Here is a 22713-nt window from a genome sequence, read left to right as displayed (position 1 = left end):
ATTGACATTCCTTGTGGACTTGTTAGAGGATCCTGTTCCTCTCTGTGTCTTGGTGGGAGCTGGTCCTGCTCATGCCAAAGAAGTTGTAAAGATACCACAACTGCCAGAAAAACAGAAAAAACCACATGTTTCTATCCAGAATTTGTTTCCTGAAGACTCTTTGGACAGGGGTTGTGAGTGAATATGCCTGTTATTTAATGGGAGGAGCAAAGACAGGTCGTTCAGAAAGGCAGGCTTTCTCACAAGTGCTTTCCCATCGTTTGCTCAGCTTGAATCATCAGCTTCTCCCAGATTCTGCAAAGTTTTCTTGCTTTTGAGTGTACAGGCTTTCCTGAGCAGTTTAAGCTCCATGCCTGAAGGAATTGTAGGCAGTGATTCATCAGAGAGACAACACATCCCAAACAACTAGAAGGTCAACTGCTTCTTAAGGCAAAAATATTTTGCTCTGATTTATAGCCGTATCTGGGAAAACAGAGCTCTTACATGGCTAAAACAGGCAAATAATAGATTAAGTAGAATTTCTTGTCATCAACACTCAGTGCCCTTCTCACGGAAACATCACACACTTTACATACTGTAACAAAATGTAAGTTTTATTCCATTTTATTAGTAATGGATGTGGAATAGTCAGCTGAAGAGTTGGACTGATGTATCTTTCTCTTTTGACCAGTGTTTAATATTCTAACTACAGTCCAGATGTAACATTTACACTGAAAAATACTTACAGATTCAACCTCATACTCAAAAAATTTCTAGTACAAATACAGTTAGTACATAAAAAAATGAACAACAAAAAAAATAACAATCCCAGAAACTTCGTAACAGCACAGACTGGTTATGGCCTTGAGTTAAGTTCAAGTATTTCCCAGTGGAATGCAATGCAAGCAACAAGGTAATCTGGCTTTTACGTGGGACATTTCTGGCCCTTAATGGTAAGAACAGAAATATAAGTGTGGGCACTTTATCCGACCAAGTTTAGCAAGAGAGTCAATGTTTATGATTAGTTCAGCTACAAAGCTAAACCCGTCTTGTGTGTGAACAAAACTACTAGCCTGTAAAAAAAAAGCAAAGCATTAATTATACTACTGACATTTCTTCTGTGGCTGACGCTGCCTGTCGTCTAATCGAAATTCCTCGAAACGCTGGCTTAGTTTGTAATGGTTGTGATGGGTTTTTTTGCTTGTGGTTATGCTTATTTCGCCTCTCTCTCCTTTTCCTTCCTGAACTGACATGATAAAGAGGGGATTTTTGCTCCTGCCCCAAAAGGAGTCGCTCCTGCAGAGACATTAATGCATGTTGGTTGCCTTTGTGGCAGTGACTCGGTGGAAAGACACAATATCCTAAAGGCTTTAGAGGCCAAGGAGGGGAGGAGGAAGGGGGGAAGTGAGCAACTCAGTATGCGTAATAATAATAATAATCCTTTATATTTCTAGGGCTGTCTGACTCATGCTGGCTCCTATATGTGGCTCAGATGGAATCTGGGAGAACTGGGGTCCCTCCTCCCCAGGGTCAGAGGAGTCAGCGGTATCCTCCAGGCTGGCTGGAACCTTGCAGGCCACTTTGCATCTCTCCCAGGCAGCCCATGACATGGGAGCAGTCCTGTCGGGAATGTGCCCTTGTGCTTCTGTCCCTGTCAAAAAGCTTGGAAAGCAAGATCAGCTCCCATTTGCAAAGCATTTTATGCAAGGAAGTATTTCAAGCCTAATAGATGAGCGGGGCTGGCTGGAAGGACGGTGGAGAGAGCGGTTACCCTGTGTCCCTGCTGGATGAGGAGGTTGCATTGATCGTCCTGGCTCTAGTACTCGTCAATATTGCAATTATTGACTCTCACTATGGAAAACAGTGTGTGCGTATTAAATGCGATGGTGACACCAGCCGGGAGGAGGCTGCAAATCTGCTGCAGGACTGACAGATCATTCAAAACCCCCTTGGTGCACCGGGTCTGCGGTGTGAAAATAAAAAGGCAGTTTGAAGGGGAGCAGGAAGATCCTGACTGTACCAGCACACACCTGAAGAGGGGAGCAATCCCCACGCCTGCAGAAGATGGGGTTTTGGGGAGGACCAGGGTGGCAGATGGGTGCATGAAGAGGAGCAGAGTGGGAAGGTGGCCCGAGGACCAGCGCCGCCACACCATTGGGAAGATGTGGACTGGCTGGTGGTGGTTCAAAGACACCAAGGAAAACCATGATAGAAAAGCAGCCCTTGGAGAAAGGTTGATGAGACTGGAGTTGTTTAACTTAAAGCAGACTTGAGGAGGATGAAAACTGTCTTCAAACAGCCAAAAGTTTCTGCAGCCATTAAAGGCATGAGATGTTCTCCATGGCTGCTGAGGACGGGAGACACCAGGGATTGCAGCGAGAGGGCTTCATGTTAGCCATTAAGGAAGCATTTGATGGTGGCAAGTTGAGAAGATCTGTGGTTCTTTCCAGCCTTGTTCCTCTAAGTGTCTCTGAACCTGCAGCCTTGGAGCCCAGGGATCTCCTCCCATCAGGCACTGACCAGCTATATTGTTGGGGAAAGGGGTATAGCCCTGCTGTATAAAATGTATTTAATGATTCAGTCCGGTGCCTGTGATCAGGTTCTGGGGTTTCTGGCTTAAAATCTGTGTACCGCCCCCTTTTCCCCATGGTGAGGCCAGGATGGTTTCCAGAAGTGAGAGCAAGGGAGGCACATGCCCATCCCTGCATTTGGTGACTCGCTGGTGAATCTGCAGGTCAGCATGAGCTGAGGGGCCCATCTGAGTCATCGGAAAATGCTCAGGCCATGTCTGGGGCTGAGGGAGGTGTCTCTGGTATGGACAAGAGAAATCCAAAATCCGGACTCCTGCACAGCACAGCGCCTTCCAGCATTGTGTGGGAAGGATGAGTTTATCCAGGGCTGTGATACTGCTGCTCATCAAAAAGGAATCAGAAAAACCCAGGCAGCATCCAACCATCACTCTCAGAGTTTCCATCCTTCCCTCGGGATCATGACTTTAAATACACACTGTTTCCCCTGGGACACAGGGCTGGCGATAAAGGAGAAGTCACACTGATGTGGAGGACAAGCTTGTGCCCTGGACAGCTGTAATCGCTAGGGAGCAAGTTTCCACCCAGCAGCACCTCTGTTATCCTCCCCAGCAGCCCTGGGCTGTGGACCTGCACGCATTTATCTTCATGGTAGCAGCACCGTCAGCAACCAGCCTCTCCTGCATTGCCCGGTACAGCCCAGCCCAGGAGGACAACACATTCCTGCACGTGGGATAAGGAGCAACAGCACAGTTGGATATGTTTGTCTCCCCGCCACCGTGGTGTGACCTTTCTGCGCCTTTCGTTCAAACTTCACGGCAGAAGGGCCATCCCTCCACAAAACAGATGTGTGTTACTCCTGACCATTGCTGCTGGGAGGGTGCACTGATCCTCCTCCTGGATGCGGCTGTCCAATTTCAAGGGGAAGATCTCTAGGAGCGAGGGCAGGCGGCGCTCCAGGCATTTTACCGATGCCTTCAGCAGGACCAGGAACAAACCTGACAGTCTTTCCCAGACTGTTACACAAAGCCACAGTGAATATTTACAGCTGGATACCTTGTAGGATGTTTCTTTGCTTTTTTTTTAAACCCACTTTTTTACTGCCAGCACTGTTCTTTAACGGCATGGCACAGCTCAGTCGAGGTTCCCAGGAGCTGAAGGCCGTACCCAAGATCTCTGCCTGTTCCCAAGACTGGCCAAAGGGCCCAGACACCTGGGGAACACGCATCCTCAAGGCTTTCAGGGCCCGATCTCAAGGACATAAGAAAGATTCCCAGCAAGAAATCATGTAGAACTAATGGATGAAAAATACTGGCACAGGGACATGCATGCGACTTTGGGTGGCTGGCACGGCCCTGAGGGAACAGCTCAGCACAGGGATGGTGCTGTATTCAGTCAGGATTTACTTCTTTTGTGTTAAGTTTGATCCTGAAAGCTCTGCCTATTTGGGTTCTCCATGGTGGTGAATCAACCATTGGACTCTTGGGAGGATGCGAGAGCATCTGCCAAGCCACAGGCATCTTGGGAACATCTCAGGGATGAGACCTGCTCTGAGATGCGGCAGAGTGGGGCAGTGTCTGGTTTCAGCCATTCGGCAGGAGATGCTCCCTGTGATGAGGTTTTCTTTCTATTTTGTGTTACTGGAGGAGTACAAAGCCACAGCCTTGCAGCTGTGCAAGAGACATGGGATGAAACCACCCTGCCAAAGCACATCCTCAGCACTAGCAGGAGCGTTGGAGCTCAGCAGCTTGGTTTTAACATGCCCCCATATTCCTGTAGCTGCATGAAAACCACCCTAAAACCAAGCCAAGCTGAAAAAGCTCCCCATAAACTAATAAAAAACTTCCTGCTACTGTCCTGGTCCTGTCCCCACTGAAGCCACATCTTCTGCTGAGCCCCCCAGGCAAGTGTGTGAAAGCTGCCAGTTCCCCAGGGGGGGCTGGAGGCTGGAAACCCAAAGACTGCTCCAGGATGAGATCAGCTGTAGTCCTGGACCAGCTGGGTTTTCCCAGGGGAGGTGGAAGGCTGTAAAATTACCACAGGGTTGATATTACATTTATATATATCTCTCTATGTCTATATTCACACACACATGTTCATATGTGTCTGTATATATACGTACATGTACACACACACACACATCATATACACACTATGCATAGGTCTGCCATCTGCCACTATTTATAAGGGTTTGATTAAACAGAAAAACAAATTTGCCAACACTGATCTTCCAATCTCTACTAAAATTCAGCAAATAAAGAAGTCTAAACCCTTTACGATTTTGTTTTCCTGGTTGCATAAAGGCACTTTCTGATGATGTGAAGCAGCAGTTCGTTAAAAACACTGTAACTGCAACGATTCCCATCACATCGGTAGCAAGTGCTACACAGGCACCGGTACGACGCAATGTCACTGCCCGCTCCTGCTGCGTAGTGTTTGATCGTATTTGCTTTTTGCTTCGACGCAGAGGATTAAAAGACAAAAACCTTCAGCGCTGTGCTATGCTTTTAGGTCTCCCTGTGTGAGAGAGTCGCTGTGTTTCTGCCCATAACCTGATTTGGATGCCAGCTCATGGCTCGCAGCATCAAACGATGCCTTCGTTTCCAGCGATTCCTCCTAGAGCATCTAACAATTCAGGCAGGACATCAGCTGTAAGCGTGTCATGAAGGTTCATGCAATATGTCAGTTGTTTTTTCTTATCAAGGGATCAGAAATTAATTTTGATTAAGGATATTTAGTAATTAAACACTGCCTGACCTACAGCACTCTAGCCTTGCCGTGCAGGAGGGGAGCTGCTCGCTGTCAGCCTGACTTCTCTCCTGAGCCACCAGCAGCTCCGTTTCCCATCACAGCACATTGTCCAGTCTCTGCTGGGGGCTCTGGTGGTGACGGAAGGGGTGGGAGATGGGGGGGGTTTGCTGTTGCTCACTGGAGGTTCCTGGCTGGAGAACATGTTGGAAACAGGGAAGAAAAGTCTTTTGTTAACGCACTGGAAGACAGCACTAAATTGGTCTGAAACTCCTTTTATCTCTTGACTTCCATATAAAAATTGTGCCTGTGCCCTGTGAGACGAACACAAGACAATACCGAAAAACAGAAACAAACCAAAATAAAAACCCCACTTACGCTGCCCTCTCTCTTTTTAGATGAAGCTATATCCATACAGACGTCTTTCCATCTTTACTGCTTGAGCTCCCTTTCTCCAAGCTGGCCTTGGGTTTAGCACCTTGTTTCTCCTGGGCGGTGTTGGCCCTGTTCTGCTCGACCACCGTGCCACCCGAGGCGGGACTGCTGGTTCGAGAAGGTTGCGTGTTGCCCTGGGTGCTGCTGTAGCTCTGAAATGCTATGTCTAACTGCTCCTGGGCCACTCGCAAGTGTTTGTGAAGGGTGGACAAGTCTGCTGGGAGGTTCTCGTCCGGGCTGGTGCATTGCTGTTCCTGAGCGACGTTAGCCAAGTTCTGCTCGTGAGCCATCAGGCTGTTGGGGATCTTGGTGGACTTCTCTGATTTCACTACCAGGTTGTACTCGGGAGGGCAGGAGATGTTCTTTGCGTAGGCATAGTTGTAGGGAGGCTGCCTAAAGCTGTTGATTTTCCGGTTGCGAATGGCATCTCGGATGGTCCCAAACCCCAGGTGAAACATCTCACACATGTTCAGCAATAAGCACAGGCAGCTCACGACATACATCACCAGGAGAAAGATGGTCTTCTCTGTTGGCCGGGACACAAAGCAGTCCACGGTGTGAGGGCAAGGGACTCTGTTGCAGACGTAATAGGCTTCTACCTCAAAACCGTAGAGCAAATACTGCCCTATCAAAAAGCAAACTTCAAACGAAGCTCTGGTAAGTAGCTGGAAGACATAGATTTTCATCAATCCTTCTTGCTGGATGCGCCTCCTCCCATCGTGCTTTTGTTGCTCTTTGCTCTTGGGCTTGGCTTTGGCTTTCTCGTGTTCTGCCGTGTCGTCAGAGATCATGGGCTCCTCTTCGTCAGCTTCCATCGGGTCCTCCATGTTGCGCACTGCCTGCCAGTTCAAAGCAAACTGCTTCTTCTTCTTGAATCCCTTGAACTTCTTCTCCTCCTCTGCCGACCGGGCGATCCTGTGGATGGCATAGCCCAGGTACATGACCGAAGGGGTGGATATCATGATGATCTGGAAGACCCAGAACCTGACGTGTGACAGCGGCGCAAAGGCATCGTAACAGACGTTGTCGCAGCCGGGCTGTTTGGTGTTACAGGTGAACTTGCTCTGCTCATCGGAGTAGATGGACTCCCCCCCCACCGCTGTCAAGACAATGCGGAAGACGATGAGGACGGTGAGCCAGACCTTCCCCACGAAGGTGGAGTGATTGTGAATCTCTTCTAGCAGGCGGGTTAGAAAGCTCCAGCTCATGTTGGTCATAAGGGCTACTCAGTTATAACCTGCAGGAAGAGGGAGAAATAAAAAAACATCGCGGTGAGTTAACATCTGCGGCTGCAGTCAGCGATAACGGCTGTGACATTGGCACATCTGGGACAGATGAAGTCATTTTATCTCAAAGAGGCACCCTTCGCTGCGGCAGCCCATCAGCCCAGGACCCCTGAGGGACCACGACATGGGGCTGACCGTGAGAACGCAGCACTGGGGAACGAGCCGTGGCCGGTGTGGGGGCACGCTGCAGCACCGTAATCGTAATAAACACAGATTAATAACGCAACAAGCCACAGCACCTACTGGATTCACCATTACCCGCTTTGTTGCCTGTTTCAAGACGTCGCTCAGCTGTAAGAAGGGTTTGGGTGACTGTAAAAGTGAACACAAGGCAACATGGCAGGCACCTAGGCACAAAAAGGTGTTTAACTTGTGGTAATCTCTTGCTTGCACACCACGGGCTCAAGCGCCTGAGCTGAAAGCAGGAGTAGAGGATGCTGCCCACATCACAGAGCCTTGCGCTGCTGAAATATCTTTCATTAGCAAACACGGAAAAATGCAAAGAATCAGCAAAAGAATGGGAATATTTATGTTTACAGGCGGATGGCCCTTTTAAGTTCCTCTTGAAAAAACAAAAGAAAACAAACAAACCAAAACAAAACAAAACAAGTTTAATCAAATGCAGACTGTTTTAAAAATAAACCTTGAAAAACTTTCAGAGAAAAACATGCATTTATTAGAAGACCTGGACAGCTGGAGAGGAAGAGCTTTGTAATAACCAATTTGTGTTTAGCTTAACTTGCAATGGGGCCTCAGCCCAAACTCCTTGGGTGACCCCAGGCAGCAATAAAGGCAGAAGGCAATTTTACTGCTTGACTGGCAGCAGCCCTGACAGATACCTGGAGATGAGAGCAATAAGGAAAGCACCCAGACCCAAAGAGCACTGTGGTGGGGAACAGCAGGGCTGTCCCCCCGGGGCAGCAGAGAATGGGTTTATCCTTTCTGCTCCCCTGCATCCCTCCTCTGAATCATCCTCAGGCTTATTATGGAGTTTACCCACCTTGTTTCCACACAGACACCTGATGGCAGGCAGTAAATTAGGCATCTGCCAGCCCAATCCCACCCATGAACTGACACCTACTGCTGCACCCAGAAGCAAAGAGTGGATGCGTTGGTGGCAGATGCAGGAGCCAAGCACGTGAGCGTGGACACGAGCGAGTTAGCATGGGATAGCACATGGCAATGGTGTGTTATGGCTCAGCAGTAGCTGGCCCAGCACGGGCTGCTCCTCTGCAGTCCTCCACGATCACGCAGAGGAAGAGAAAGGAGCTGTCGTCCATACGTTGAAAGGGTATAGACACCAAACCTACCCCTCCATGCTGGGTGAGCATGGCTGGGTGGAGGTAAACATCCAGGAGGAAAAATGATGCCGTCAGACATGAGCCTGGTCCTAACCTGGCTCTGCACCACTTTTATACGGAGACACAAAATTATGCCTTAGGGTTTCCGTGGCACAAGCCGGGCTTTGAGCCCATCACCTCTGCCAGGCGCAGGGTGGGAGCAGCCACCGGTGCCAGCCATGGGCACAGCCCCAGGTGGGAGCAAGAAGGGAAACGTGCCTGGTTCTGTTCTCCACATCAAGCCTTTCTGGAATGCGTTTTTGCTTCTTAGGACTGGAGCCAAACAGCGCTGGTTTGTTCAGCACTCGCCTTTGTGCTGCCCCGGGAGGTAGCAGCGCGGTCCGCGGCTCAAGATGCAGTGAAATTCTTCCACTGTCGAGGGCTCTCGAGAGCAGGCAGATGGAATTTTCTAACCCTGCTATTTCTAGATCAAACAAATCCTCTGCGAACCCAAACCCCCAAGTCTTCACACGCCAGACTGAGACTGTGGGAGCACTCTGCAGATGGTGTTATTCTTGTCCTGTAGCTGGAGAAACTGAGGCAGGGAGCAGAGAAACAGCTCACTCCAGGCTGGGTAATAAGCCAAAATAAGAGGTGGGGAAGTTCTCCTCTCTGCCCTCAACTTACCTGGTGAATAACAACAGCCCTCAAGCCTGTTGGGGCCAGAATCTCCATCCCCTGCCCCAAAAGTGATGCCTTGGACCCAGTGGTCGGTACAGAAACGCTCCTGCTGCAATTTCAGGACAATTCAGCCACTGTGGAAGAATGTGGAAAGCGATCCCCACAGAGTTATTTTTTATTTATTGAGAAAATTAGGTTTATTCAGGGGTGAGATTAGAAAGCATCCCCCATCTGCTTCTTTAGACTCAGTGGATACACTTTAAAGTGTCTTTAACCCTTCCTCTGATTTATGTCCTCATTCAGATATGGGCAAAATGGGGCATTAAATGATTTGCAAGATTAACCCAGGCATTCGGCCAAGCTCCAGCTGCCGGGGGGCTGGGAAGGGAAGACTCCGCTGGGTGCGGCGATGGCCCACTGTGGGACATGGTGCATCCATCTCTGGAGCATCCAGGTCCAGCTGAGGCAGGGCTGGGGCTTGGATCGAGCACACATCGGCCCCAGCTTGGCTGGGGTGTTCAGCCACCCACCAGCTCCCACCTGCATCCCCAATGAGTTGCAAGCCCCAAATTGTTCTAAAACACAGGCTTCCAATGTCCTGTAGAGCAGTTCATTTATAATTTCAGTGCTCACCTAAAGAGTTTAGGATGCCTACACTTAATTTACCATTTTGCAAGTCTTACTCAAGGACACAATTCCCAAACTTGCCTCCCAACAGCAGTTTGCTGGGGCAGGGAGCGTGTGACCAAAGTAATGATGGCTTTTGGAGTAAATATTCAAGTTTTGATCTGATATTAGTCAGGATCATTAGCAAAGCACCCATTGCCTCCTCTGGGAGACACATTTTAGAAAGGAGCACCCGATAGCATTGCTTCAAAACATTCACAAACCTCCCGAGTCAAGGAAAAGGAAAGAAATTGCAAAATAACAGAAAAGGTGGGTTGTTGCTTTGAGAAGACCACCTCTGGTTACCAGCCACCAGCCCGAGCTATTCGTCCTGCCATTGACACTGCGGCTCAGCCCTCTGTGCACATCTGGATCTGCAGGAACTTCTGCAGGAAACAGCCTCGAGCTGTTTCTGCGCCCCTGGGACCCCGCTGTTACCTCTGGGTATGGTCACACCTTGACATTACGCTCCTGCGTGTCCACCCACTCTCCTGGCGCTGTATTTGAAAGCAGGAGCTGAAGAAACGAGTTAAAAACCCTGCCTACAATCAGTTCAGTTAAAATTCCAGTGCTTTTTGCGACTCACTGGCTAGAAAGACTGTACTATGAGATGCCTTTAATTGCTTGGGGGGGGGGTGTTAGTACACCATTATATTTTGGAATCAGTTATGAGGCAAACAAGCTGCCAAGGAAGGATTTGTTCACATTGCTTTTGCTGATGAATAGGATGGTACTAGGAAAAGGCTATGTCTCATCTCCTCACAATGCCAACCATCAAAGCACAGAAAATGGATTTTTGCATCTTCCGTGTGCTTCAGACCTAATTCCTCCATGCACTAGGAAAGTTACACAGTCCAGCTCCCTGGGGAGAAAAACCTGTGTGGATCTGCAGCAGGTAGATGGATTAGATTAGGTGGTTCATGTAGCTAAATTATCTGCTGGAGAGATCACATGAGAGGACCCACCATCCCTGTGGCTTTGAAATCCATTCATTCAGTCATCTATCTTCATGTCACCTCCAGACTAGCTGACGTGCAGTGTATGAAATGCGCGCGGGGTACAAGTTTCACTTCAAAACAGCTACAAAGGAGGAGTTGGACCACTCAACCCACCAGCAGCACTTAAAGTAGTGAAAATTGCGTATAGCCAGGTACAGGAATGAGCTGTTGGCTCCACGTTCTCGTCACAGTTACTTCCCAAAACCCACTGTCCCCCTCTGTGCAGTCACAGCCACAACTGTTGGAACTGGGAAAACTTTAAAACCCGAGTCTAAAATAAGCAGAAGGGGGAAAAAAAAAAAAAACAACCAACCAAAAAACTATCTGTGCTAGCTGGACATCCTTCCTTTCTGCACAGTTCCCACACCGTTGCTCAAACTGCAGGGAAAACAATGGAAAAAAATCTACTTACAGAGTCATGGTGCTTCTCGCAGCGGCTTTCCCTCCTCCGCCGACATTCCTGTGCCGCCAGCCCTCTGCCTTGCCCTAGATAAACTCCCGCCGCCTCGGTCCAGCCATGCTCCAGCAGTTGGAAACCAGAGCTCAAGGGAAGTATTTAAAGTTCTGTCAAACCCCGCCTCTGCATTCGACTGGGCACCCTCCACCGGGAGGTCCTGTCCGAGCTGCCCGCACCCCTACGGCCGGTCCCACCGCCGCTCCTGGCCCCTCTTTGCCTCGCCAAGCCTTGGAAGAAAGAGGGAAGGTGCTATATATATACACCAGGAAAGAAAGGGGCATTGGTTTTAAATCCAAACAAGCCGCCGGGTCTGGTTTTAGGAACGCTGCCTGGAATTTTGCTGCTGAGCTCTTGAGCCGGTTGGAAGTAAATTAATAGCATCAGCTAGTGGCACTGGTAACAGATTTGTAAGACAGAGAGCATGACTAATAGGGAACATGTGGAAAACACATTTTGGCAAAAGCTCCTTGGTTGCTGCTGGAAAAAAAAAATAGTAAAAAAGGAGGGAAGGCTCGCTAGTGAGAAAAACTGCTCTGAAGCTCCTGCTTTGCTGCACCCCCAGGCAAAGCTTTCTCTGAAAGAGGTCGTGCACCTCTCTCCAAGCTGGTGGATGGGAGCAGAGAGCAGATGAAGGATGGGGAAGGGGTTTGAGCACACACGGAGCCTTTTTGGCTTCTTCGCAGAGGGAAGAAGAAATAAGAAGTATGGGAATGTACATGAAGCCTAAGGCAAGTGGAGAAGAAATTCTCCGTCCAGATAGTTCAAGGATTGCCTCTCCTCCCTGCCCCATCCCTGGAGAGCCTTGTCATTGCCACGCCAGCAGGATCAGGGCTCCTGGTATCTGCTGAGATGGAAATGGAGAGTCGAGGCAGAAGTGTCCCCAGGAACCGGTGAGGAGGAAAAGGAAGCGACAGCAGGAGCCAAGAAGTCACGAAAAGGATCAGTCCCAGCCTTTGAGGGGAGTAAGCATGGAAAGATGTACATTTTGATCAAGGGGGAAGTTTGATACCATATATTTTATCAGGAACTTTAATCCCTGGTCCTGACAAAGCAGGACATTCACTCGGCTGTCAGACCCCTAGTTTCCCAAAGAGCCCGAAGGGATGCAGAGGGGCAATTCCTGCTCGCTGGAACATCTCGCGCCGACGCTTTTGCAAGCAGGAGCATCTCCTGCACCGCTCCATGCTGGCTGACACTTCGGCTGCACCGCTGAAAGTTGTTCTGTGAGAGCCCAGGAACATGCGAGCCTCTGCTGACACCAGAGCTGGGCTGTGCGACACGACCCCATTACAGTTAATAGGGTCTCCAGGGTATATAGCATTTCTGGACACATTGCAGTAACTTTCCTGAAGGTTTTAAATTACAAACTATTTACTCATACACAGTGATAAGTTAATTCGCTGTTCACGAGTAGTTGTCTGTGATAGGCAGCCGGAAAAAGCCTTATAATCAGCTAAGTTAGGTGTAGGGATGAACATACCCTTGGGGGAATATGCCACGCTAGGGAAACCAGCATTTGGAAGGTATTTTGGGGGGAATAAGCTTCTGAAGCAGTTAAATTGTCACGACCCCGGCTGCACGCTTCAACTTAAGCACATAGCACACCAACAAAGCTTGCACTCTCAAAAGACATGGGGAGACAGGGAGCTGGTTTCAGAGGAGAGCACCAGGGCTGGACATCTCCTCCAGCAATGCCCCGACCTCCCTGGAGATCTCCCATTGGGACCCCTCTGAGGGCAAGAAAACGTGCAGCGAGCCAAGGCCACGTTACGTCTGCATGTTCCTGGGGTTGGGTTTGACCTCCAGCATGCTGGGCCAGAGATGTCCTTGCTTGCGTGGTCCTTCAGGTCTGCAGACAGTGCGGTGGGTCTCCTCCGCATGGGCCACCACGTGGTCTCCTTGGGTGCATCCCCCCCCAAATGGGGACACTGCAGGTTCCAGCACATGTCGCACCATCTACTTCTAAAAGACAAGTCCTATGAGATCCATCAGACCTGAGGGATGGCTACCAAGATCTCATTCCCATCAAAGAACTGTGGTGGAACTTCCACCCACTTCAGCCACTGCAGGATGGAGCTGCAGAGAAGTATTATTAGTTATTTAAAAATAACTAGCTGAGAACAACTTCCAGGCTCTGCAGGACTGCAGGCAGCAACTTAGAGATAAAAGGCAGCTCAGCATGGTCCCTGTCCCGTGGGTCATGCAGCCTTTCCAGGCCCTTTGCTTTCTAACTGTGCAGGTTATTTATACACACAGCAATCTCGTCTGGTGGAAGTTTTTTTTGGGCATCCGTGCTTCAGGCGAGCCAAGCAACATCTGCTCCTGCTCCAGCCTCCTGCCCAGCAAGTCTGGCCATCACACTGGCAGGGATTGAGTGGTTCCCATCACCAAACCATCACCCATTGCCCAAACCATTGCCCAGGGGAGGAGGCAGAAGGCTGGAGGCAGATCCAGACCCTTGCATTTTTTCTGCATCCTTTAGCTGGGTTTTCACCTCTGAACAGCTTGTGTGCATGCTAAAACCTTTGCTGCGTGGGTAGATAACAGAGGAGGGCAGGAGTACGCACACAGTTATAAACAATTTGTGTTTTCTTCCTCCCAAGGAAGACACTGGAGAGCAAACAGAGCTTTTCTAGCCATAAATGAATGGACAGGCTAAAACAGTAATAGGCATCTTTTCACTCCCGACCCACCCCTGCAACGTCCCATGTCCTCGAGTTTATGCTTGGCACTGAGAAAAGGGAATAAAAGAGGGGGACAGAATAAAAGAGGAACAGAGGGGGAATGGATGTGATGAAGCCTTGTATGATTCTGGGTGCTGCTGGGAGTCACCTCTCCACGCAGGCACCGCTTGTGTTTCAGAGTAGTGATCCGTACATATTTCTCTTAGATGTCCTATTGAAATAAATAAGTGCTGTCACTAATGATCATGAGATCTGGTATAAAGTCTCCCTGCTACATCAATGATGAGTAGCAACCATAATTATCCACTCTAAACACAAATCTACGAAGCTCTGTACTGTATTGTGCTGACAGTTCATTTTCTTCTCTAATTTTCACCTTTTGGATTTTCATTCGATCTGTTTTAAAACTAAATGAAATCAAGAAATGCATCCTTGTTCAAATGATAAGCCTGCTTTTTAAAACAAGACCCAGGAAGCAACATCACTGTGTTGAGACAAATGTCAAAAAATTGAAATAAATTAAGAATGTCAAGTTTTTACCTTATTGGAAATTGTTGGATTTGGGCTTAGGAGACTACAGAATTCCATGTCTGAAAAGCAAAAATATTTGAATACCACAAGTGAGGGCAAAGACTGAAGCAGCAGTTTTAATTTGTATCTTTTCTTCTTCGACTAACTTCACTAACTTTTTTCTCTGACCTTCAGACATGAGATGCGGGACACAGCTTCGCCCTTGGTGGCTGTGGGTGCCATCTGCTTTGAAACCAGTTTGTAATGGAAAGGGTGGCAAAGGCACTGCCTAAAAGGAAATATTAGACTTGGAAAATATTCTCCCTCTTTTGCATAATATTAAAGTCCACTGCAGAACTGATGAATTTTGTTATTACTCTTATTAGTCAGTAATTTGCGGGGCAGTTAGAGAGAAAAAGGGATCTGGGGGTTACAGCTTTGCCAGTGAATGATAGAGTCACAGAAAGGCACGCTGAGGGCTTATCTTTGCAAGCTAAGGCGGCACTTTAAAACATTGCAGCTACACAGAAGAAGAGGCAGGTTTTAATTTCATTAGTGTCTCTGGCATGGCTGGGCTGTTCCTTGCAGCCCCATGCCTTTAGTGGAGCACTGCAGTTCTGGAAATGGCTCTAAATAGAGATTTTTGTTTCCCCGGACGTAAAGATGTGGTTCAGGGAATGGCAACCTCCTTTCCCAGTGCATTCTCCTTTCCCAGTGCATTTTCCTTTCCCAGTGCGTTCTCCTTTTCCAGTGTGTTCTCCTTTCCCTCATCCTGCCGTTATCCTTGCTGTTTTCAGAGCTGCTGGTCCCCAAGCACACAGGTATGGGGGGATTGATGGGTTTGGAAGAGGACTGGGACTCATTTTTCACAAGTTTGGTTCAAGTCAGCATTGCAACTTTGACATTTCTAATGGCTTGTCCCCAGGCACATGCCTAATTGATAGGACCAGGTAAACCAAGCGCTGCAGAGAGGTCCAAGCGTGTATCTCCCTGGGGCATCTTCAAGGTTGCCTTCCATTTCATGATGGGAAAGAGGCCATCAGCACCCATTGGAGCTCCTTCTTCATGCCTGGAGTCTCCAGAGCCTTCAGCAACCCAAGGACCCAAGTTGTGTCATTGCCTCGGTGATGTGCTGGCTGGGCTGGGGACTTCTGCTGGGACAGAAGTCTCTTGCGTTAAGGTGCTTTGGGACAGGCCAGCCCCTTCCAGCATGGGCAGAAGCAACGTACTGGGTTAGGACTTGGGTTTATGGGTGGAGGGACCATGTCTTGGGACAGCTCTTGTTCCCAGCCGCAGAAACAGCCCGTATCCTCAAGAAACAGTAACTGAACCAACAACCCCATTTACGGCTGATGGTATCAAGGCCAACTGTGGATGTCCCGGGGACCCGTTCAGGAGCTGTGATGCAGAGACAGGAGGGAGCAGGTGGGAATGGCCACAGTGCTGCTCAACTCAACCACCCCAGCCAAGGGCCTCCAGGCTCCCTTTCAGTCCTACCATGGTCCCTAGCTTAACATAGAAAAAAATCTCGGTTGTGCAAATTTTCCTCCTTCACCCAGAGCTTTGGGCATTATCCAAGATTTGGGTCTAATCGGGGCTCGCATCATAAGAACGCAGCCAAAACCTTAACTCTCGTAAAAAAAGAAAAATTACAGGCAGAAGAAAAAACTGTGTCAGTGTCTGTTGCTAAAATCTGCTTCATCGCAAACCTCTGAGCGGACTTCTCAGGATAGTGGTGATGACAACCCCAGAGCAAATATGTCATTTGAATGTCAGAAAGAAAAGGTCTCAACCTATTCATCTTCAGCTTGATTTTTTTTTCTGCATCTAGCTCTGCTTGTTGGATGAACCCAAGAAGGTTTTGATCTGGATCAGGATGTTGCAGTTGGTCTCTGGCTCTTGTAAGGACCAAACTCACACGCTTTTCCAAAGCCTGCGGGGATTTTGGCTGCATCATGTCAGGATGTTTGAAAAACGAGGTGAAGGCTGCTTTCTTTCATGCACTCTGAAAATATAAACTCTGGCTCTGAATTGCCATGAAATTTGGACCACGGTTGTGCCTCAGTTAGCCCAGAAGATAGGTCAGAAAACAGAATTTCTGTTAAGTTTGCATTGGTTTGTGATTGGAGCAAAAAGCCAATGCTGTTAGCAGAATGAATAATATTTCTGCTGAAAAACAGTGAAATGTTTCCTTTGGATATCACTGACTGATGACCGTGGAGAGGTAAAAGCACTTCACTTTGAAAATTACCAAAAAAAAAATCTGGTTAAATAACGGTTAAATAACAATAAGATTTAAATTCTAAACTACAAAAGCCCAGAGGAAGCATTTAAACCCAGGCTGGAGAGCAGAAGTGATTTATTCCAGCCCTTCCCAGCTGAAAATTTCGCTGTGATGGACACATTCTTGAGACAAATTTCAGTGTTGACAAAACCACATATTTTTTTCTGACGGGAACCTTTCTGCTGAAGTTGTCAAGGCCAGCGAGATAATACAGTCCAACGTACCGAAAGGTGTCAAGAAGGGACTCACGGAGAGCCCCGGGGACGTGGCACAGCAAAGCCCTTTATAGCATTTTTTCCCTGCGTCTGTTCCCGCTCCAAAGAAAGCTTCTGCCTCAATAGTCAGAGGTCAGATGGAGCAATTATTCCCTTCTCTATTTGTTTCCCTTTCCTGAAGTAGCCGGAGAAGCAATGGGAATAAAAGCCCATCTCCAACCGCACCCGTTGGGGTCATACCTGGCGTTAGTGCTACCCACGTCTCTCCTGCAAACCCATCGCGGCTCCCCGAGCTCTCATAACAGGAAACAATAAAATTTCCAGCCGGCGTTGCCAGCCCTGGCTGACCTGCAGCACAACCCTGTGAAGCCAAGCCAGGTTCAATTTGCTATAGACCTTCCTGAACTTGTTCAAAAGAGTGTAAAAAAAAAAAAAAAAAAAAGAAAGAAAGAAAAAATTCAATAAAAATCAGAGGAAATCCATCCCCTGGTGAAAATGGCTGTGTAAAAGTTCACGGCGCATCACCTCCTCCTGCCGTTGCCCCTGCAGCCGCTTTTCCACCTGCAGTTCACGGAGCAGCGGTGCGTTAACGCAGGCAGGGGCAGAGGAAAAAAGGTCAGGGTGCATGGGAAAGATGAGGGAACGCTGGAAAAAAAGTCAAGCGGCCACATTTTTGGCTGCTCCAGAAAGGTGTGGGGTTTGTTGGGTGTTTTTTTCCCTTTTTCCCTAACACCTGTGGATGGGCAGAGATGGTGAATGAGGAGGGAGCTTGGAAGAGCCACGGGAAAAGGGGTCAGGAGCGAGGGGAGCGGGAACGGAGGTTGGAAGCTCAGCCACGGCTTCTGGGCTCCATTCAAGAGCTGCTGGGTGAGGTCCCTGGCTCGTTTTCCCCTGCTTTTCAGCTGCATGAAAACCATATTCACAGTGTCAGTGAGGGGAGGGGATGGGAGCAGCCAACAACTCTGCAGAGGGACGAGCATCTTCGAAACAGCTTGAGGGTAAAGACAGCAACGCCCCAAAGCGAAGGTGGAGCGGTTGTGTCCTCTGTGGACACGCACAAGCAAAGCAGGACATGCTCAACACCCCCTCCAGCTTTCCTCGACAAGCCCCTCTTGCAAATACACATCAGTTTTGGTTTTCTCGTGGAAAATGCTTCGCAACCGCACAGGAAGGCTGCTGACTCTCAGAGTTTGAGTTTTTTTTTTTTTTGCAGCAGTTCCAATGAGAAAAATGATGGTGTCATCTCTGGCCTCGCACACCTCATCTGTCAGACACGGGGACAGCCACCGCAACAGGCGGGACAACCTGTACACAGCTGGCCAGGACGGTGATGTTCAACCAGCCCCACTACACATAGAAACCCTCGGGAGGGACTCCCACCAGGATTTAAACCAGGTTTGTATGGGTTGGAGCAACCCAGGGAGACCCTGCCACTGCCCTTGGCTCTGGCTTTTGCCCCTAATAAAGGACAGTGTGACCCACCACGAACCATGGCCCCATTTGCCAAAGTGAGGACTCAGGTCTATAGGTTCAACCTTGATCCTGGGCTGGCATCCACCTGCCCAAACCACAGTGCAATAGGGAAGAAAGCTCTGGATTGGGGATTTGGTGGAGGTTTCTTTCACCCCTGAGTGTAGAAGCAGCCCAGCATGAGAATTGGGTCCAAAGTTATCTTCACCTCTTTACCACCACAAAAACATCTGTATTTTTATACAGTCAAAGTCCAGGTTAGAGGAACCATGTCTCAACCCTAACAAGGACAGGAGCTTGCAGAGGGCAAATCCCCCACGAGTTGGTGCAGGAATGGGACCCACAGGACCCAGCCCAGGTGTTTGACTCAGGTCCACGCTCTACCTGCTTCTCATGATGGTCCCTTGTACAGCCTTGGCCATACACCACGACCACTGAGCAACTGCCCTGTCTTACACTGTCCTTGGGGCAGAACTCATGCCTTAGTGCTTTAAACAGCCATGTGGTTAAAGACCACGTGTGGGTGATTTGGAAGAGCTGCTATGCCTGTGAGCAGATTTAAAGGTCCTTTTGCTTTGGTGCGGCATCTGGTCGGTGTGTTGAGTCCCACTCTGCACTCTGCTCTACCAAGAACGTAATGCTGGTCTCCTAAACCCATCATCCAGCACCTCAGCAAGTGTCCTGCTTGCAGGAGCTGAGAAGCTCAGGAAGCAGGACTTGTAAGATAAGTCAAGATCTTATCTGAACCGGGACATCTAAGACACCAAACCTCTCTGAAGACCCCAACACTCATCGCTGCAGCATCTATTTCCCAATCTCCTGGCTTTGGAGGAGCCTCTGACTTGCCAGGTTGGATAACAGTGAGGCCACTCCATGACCCGAGTGTTGTGCAAATGGGGAAGAGGGCTGGGGATGGCTGCCAAACCCTTCCCTCCGCCGTATAAACCAATGCCAGCTCCATCCCCAGATAAACTCTGTGCTGCAGACCTGCCACCCCAAATCACCAAAACATCCTCCTGAGCTCAGCTCTGGCTACCCAGACACAGACCCCTGCTCACGGTAAAAAAATCCAAGATCAACTAGGCAAGGATATTGAAGACAAGAAAGCAAACGCCAAAGCAAAAATACCAGACACTCGGCTGCGACTTTATGGCCCTTTTTGCCATTACTAATAAGATCTAAACATAGTTAAAAGTAAAGAGAGAGAGACTCGAATGTGATAAATGAGGAAACAAATGGGTTGGGCATGCTCTTGCCAACTGTTCTTAGATAACAGACGAAACAGAAAATAAAGAAAAAAAGGAAACATTATTACTACAAGTGCTTTCCTATCCTTCTGGCCAGGTTCCCAGCATGACTGGGACAGGTTTCTACTCTGGTCACCGAGACTTATTGTTACACCAGTATCACCAGTAAAAATTTAAATAACCACTTAGGTAATTATCCACAGAGATAATTATACAGTCATGTTTACAGGCAGAAAAGAGGAGGATGAGAGAGAAATGCCCGGAGAAGTGCCCGGTGCTGGGCGAGCGGTACGGTACCTTCCCCGGGAGCCCTGGGGACAGGAGCATCGGCGAAGGCTGGCTGGTCTGATCCGAAGGCGAGCGTGGGGTGGGAAAGGGCTGGGAGCTTTCCTGGACGTGTTTACATAGGTGGGCCCCCACCCGCTGACGCTGGAGAGGTCAGCAGCTCCTGCCTCACATCTGGACGCCACTGGGTCCCCCGTGCCAAGAAGGGAGACCACGTGTCTTTTCATCCCCAGAGCCTGCAGGACTGGAGGGGTGTTGAATCAGTGTCTCTCCTTCCCCTCCAGAGGTAGATAGTGGGGTGGAGAAGGTGCCCTCAGGTTGGCATCCAGGTGGGAGTAGAGCCAGCCCCATCTGGCCCAGGGCCATGCTGATGCTCAAAGCAAAGGTTGACTCTGAGATCTGCAGTGCTGGAGGTCCGAGCCCTTGGGCATCCAGCGGGGTGCTGGCAGCACCTCCTCCACCCAGGTGGGCATGAGCACACCCCTGCCTGTCTGCCATGCTGGGCATCCAGCCATCCAAAAACTACACCAGCACCACCAAACCTTGCACCAGCATCACCAAACCCTACACCAGCATCACCAAACCTTGCACCAGCATCACCAAACCTTGCACCAGCATCACCAAACCCTACACCAGCACCACCAAACCCTACATCACCACCACTAAACCATACACCACCTCCATCCAACCCTACAGAACCTCCACCAAAACCTATACCAGCAGAACCGATCCCTACACCACCACCACCAAACCGCACACCACCTCCACCAAACCCTACAGCACCCCTCAACCGTGGGCCTGAGGGTTTGCCGTCGTCTCATCACGTCCCACGTACAAGGCTAAGGCAAACATCTCCCCCAACCTCGCTGCCTGCCCTCTCCTACCAAAGGGTGGACTGAGCTGGTCCCTGCTACCCAGTTGCCTCCACCCCACATGGTGCTGGGTGGGAAGGAGCCAGGAGAGGTGGCCTACAGCCAGATGCTCTCAGAGGACCATCATGGGATGGCACCTTCCTTGCTGCAGTACTGCCCTCCCGGCCCGTAGGAGAGCATAATCTCTTAGGGCCCCAATCCTGAACGTACACACGGGGCTGTGCAGGTTGTCAGTCCCGAGGCGGACAGCCGTGCTTGCTGCCCCTCGGGAAGCCGGCAGCCGGTTGTGCTTCAACACGAGCGCGCACGCTACTCTGCGACAGGTTGCTCTGGGGAGCGAGCAGCCATAAAAAGCCGGAGAGAAGAAAGGGTAATATCGAATCCAGCTGTGAAAACAAAGATTAAAACCCTCTGAGCCTACAAGCTCCCTTGGCCAATGCGCGGGAAACAATGCGCCAACATTAATTTGTCTCTCCGTGTCCATCCCACAGATACTTTTTCATGAATGAGCATGTTGTGGCGGAAGGGGAAGGCGGGGGAGATGCAGGAGGAGGAGGTGGACAGCCCTTCCACCCCTTTTACACAGGGGAACCTCTGCAGTTCATGGAGAGGCAGGGCCGTGAGGCTGAGCCAACGATGCTCCGGTGCTTGGAGCTGATCCGCGACCTGAGACAAGTGGGCAGCTGGATGAGGTTTTTCTCTCTTTGCTTGCTACAGCAGGCTGGTTCTGAAGGTAGAGATCTTCCCGAGAGAGCACCAGGCATGTGGGTGCATGGACGCAGGTTTTGCTAGAGAAGTGAGCGGCTCGAGTGGATGCTACCCTGCTCACACCAGACCCTCCACCACCCACTGGGATGCGGTGGGCTCCCGCTGCCAGAGCAGGTACTCCTGGTCTCACTGGGGCTTGCACAGGGGTCGAGCAGCCCCATAGCAGGTATTTGGCCGGTTCCCAAGCAGGGATGTGTGAAGCTGCGCTGTGAGGCTGGGGATGGGACACAGAGGATGCTACAGTCACAGTTTAATCCACAATAATACTAAAAACCCCCCATGATGTGCAGCAAGCCCCTTCCTAGTCTCTCAGTCTTGTGCTCACATTTTTTTTCTTCCATGCTTTCTGCCAGCCCAGAGCCAGCTCAGCCTCCTCTGCTAATGTGAACATTGCTAAGTTTAAAGAGGATGGACAATGGCGCGGAAAGAGGGTGCAAAAGAAAAAAAACCTAACCTGATCTTCCTTCACTTTGTGATAAATAGCCCTTAGAAATGCCAAGTGAGGGTTTCTGACCTACAGGCAGCTACTGGGGCACGTCTTGGTTTGCTGCTGGTCAACTGAGGTCCATCCTCTTTGCTGCGGCTCTGATGGTGGTCACTGGCTGGGCACCCAGCCCACCACATTTCAGTATTTCAGGACCCCCCCTGGAAATTTTCTGGAGTGAATAGCTGCAGTGACCTGGCCATTACCAGAAGCTGAGGAAAGAAGATGAAGTTGTGGGTGGCTCTTCTTGAAAACTCACTCTTTCCATCTCTGGTTCTTTCCCTCCCTTCCTCTCCAAGGCATCCTCCCTTTAGCCTCCAGACAGAAATCAATAAGAAACCGCAACACCATCTGTGTTTCTGAGAAAGATTAAGAAGGAACAAATTAAGGGATGTGAATCAAAACCCTCAATTATGTTCCGCAGCATTGCTATAAGGCAGTTCAGTTTGCACACAGATGGACAAGGTAGAGCCCTGTGGGCTTTGTGTGAGGAGCTGGAGCCTGAGGAGCAGAGTCCCACAGCCGACTGGTGGTACCCGACTCACTGAGCTGTGATGAATATGGAGCCTGTGAGCTTCCTTGCATCATGTGAAAGCAGATCTTCATCCATCGTCATCTTTTTCCCTGGCTGCGTTTTGGGTCCCTACTGACCTCAAAGCCTAGGAGCCTTCACCTCCACCCTCTGGACCCCACGTCAGAGCAGACTCTCTGCTGTCTCTAGGGTGACTCTGGGCAGAAATGAGCAGGGCACCCCTATTTCCACCTCTCCCAAAGGCAACAGCACAAGGGAGATACGGTTTTGCCTTCTCTCAAGCAGTTAGAGTCCTGCAAACCGT

The 22713-nt window shown here is 49.6% G+C and overlaps 1 protein-coding gene across 4 annotated transcripts in view; it reads right to left on the bottom strand.

Annotated features, from left to right (window-relative positions):
• Positions 1-549: 549 nt before the first annotated feature.
• The window catches only part of GJC2 (gap junction protein gamma 2), a 32614-nt gene continuing 10450 nt past the window's right edge, over positions 550-22713 (bottom strand). For 2 of the 4 annotated variants that reach the window (XM_075043953.1, XM_075043944.1), the window contains one exon: positions 550-6927. In XM_075043953.1, coding sequence (XP_074900054.1) covers positions 5660-6907 — 1248 coding nt within the window. In that variant the 5' untranslated portion in view covers positions 6908-6927 and the 3' untranslated portion in view covers positions 550-5659. Of the gene's footprint in view, positions 6928-8943; positions 9045-11013; positions 11506-22713 lie in introns of those variants that run through there. The other 2 variants (XM_075043935.1, XM_075043960.1) reach the window with 2 other exon arrangements.

Source organism: Buteo buteo, chromosome 2, assembly GCF_964188355.1.
Source record: "Buteo buteo chromosome 2, bButBut1.hap1.1, whole genome shotgun sequence".
Classification (NCBI taxonomy): Eukaryota; Metazoa; Chordata; class Aves; order Accipitriformes; family Accipitridae; genus Buteo; species Buteo buteo.
This window is presented reverse-complemented; position numbering and strand designations above follow the sequence as displayed.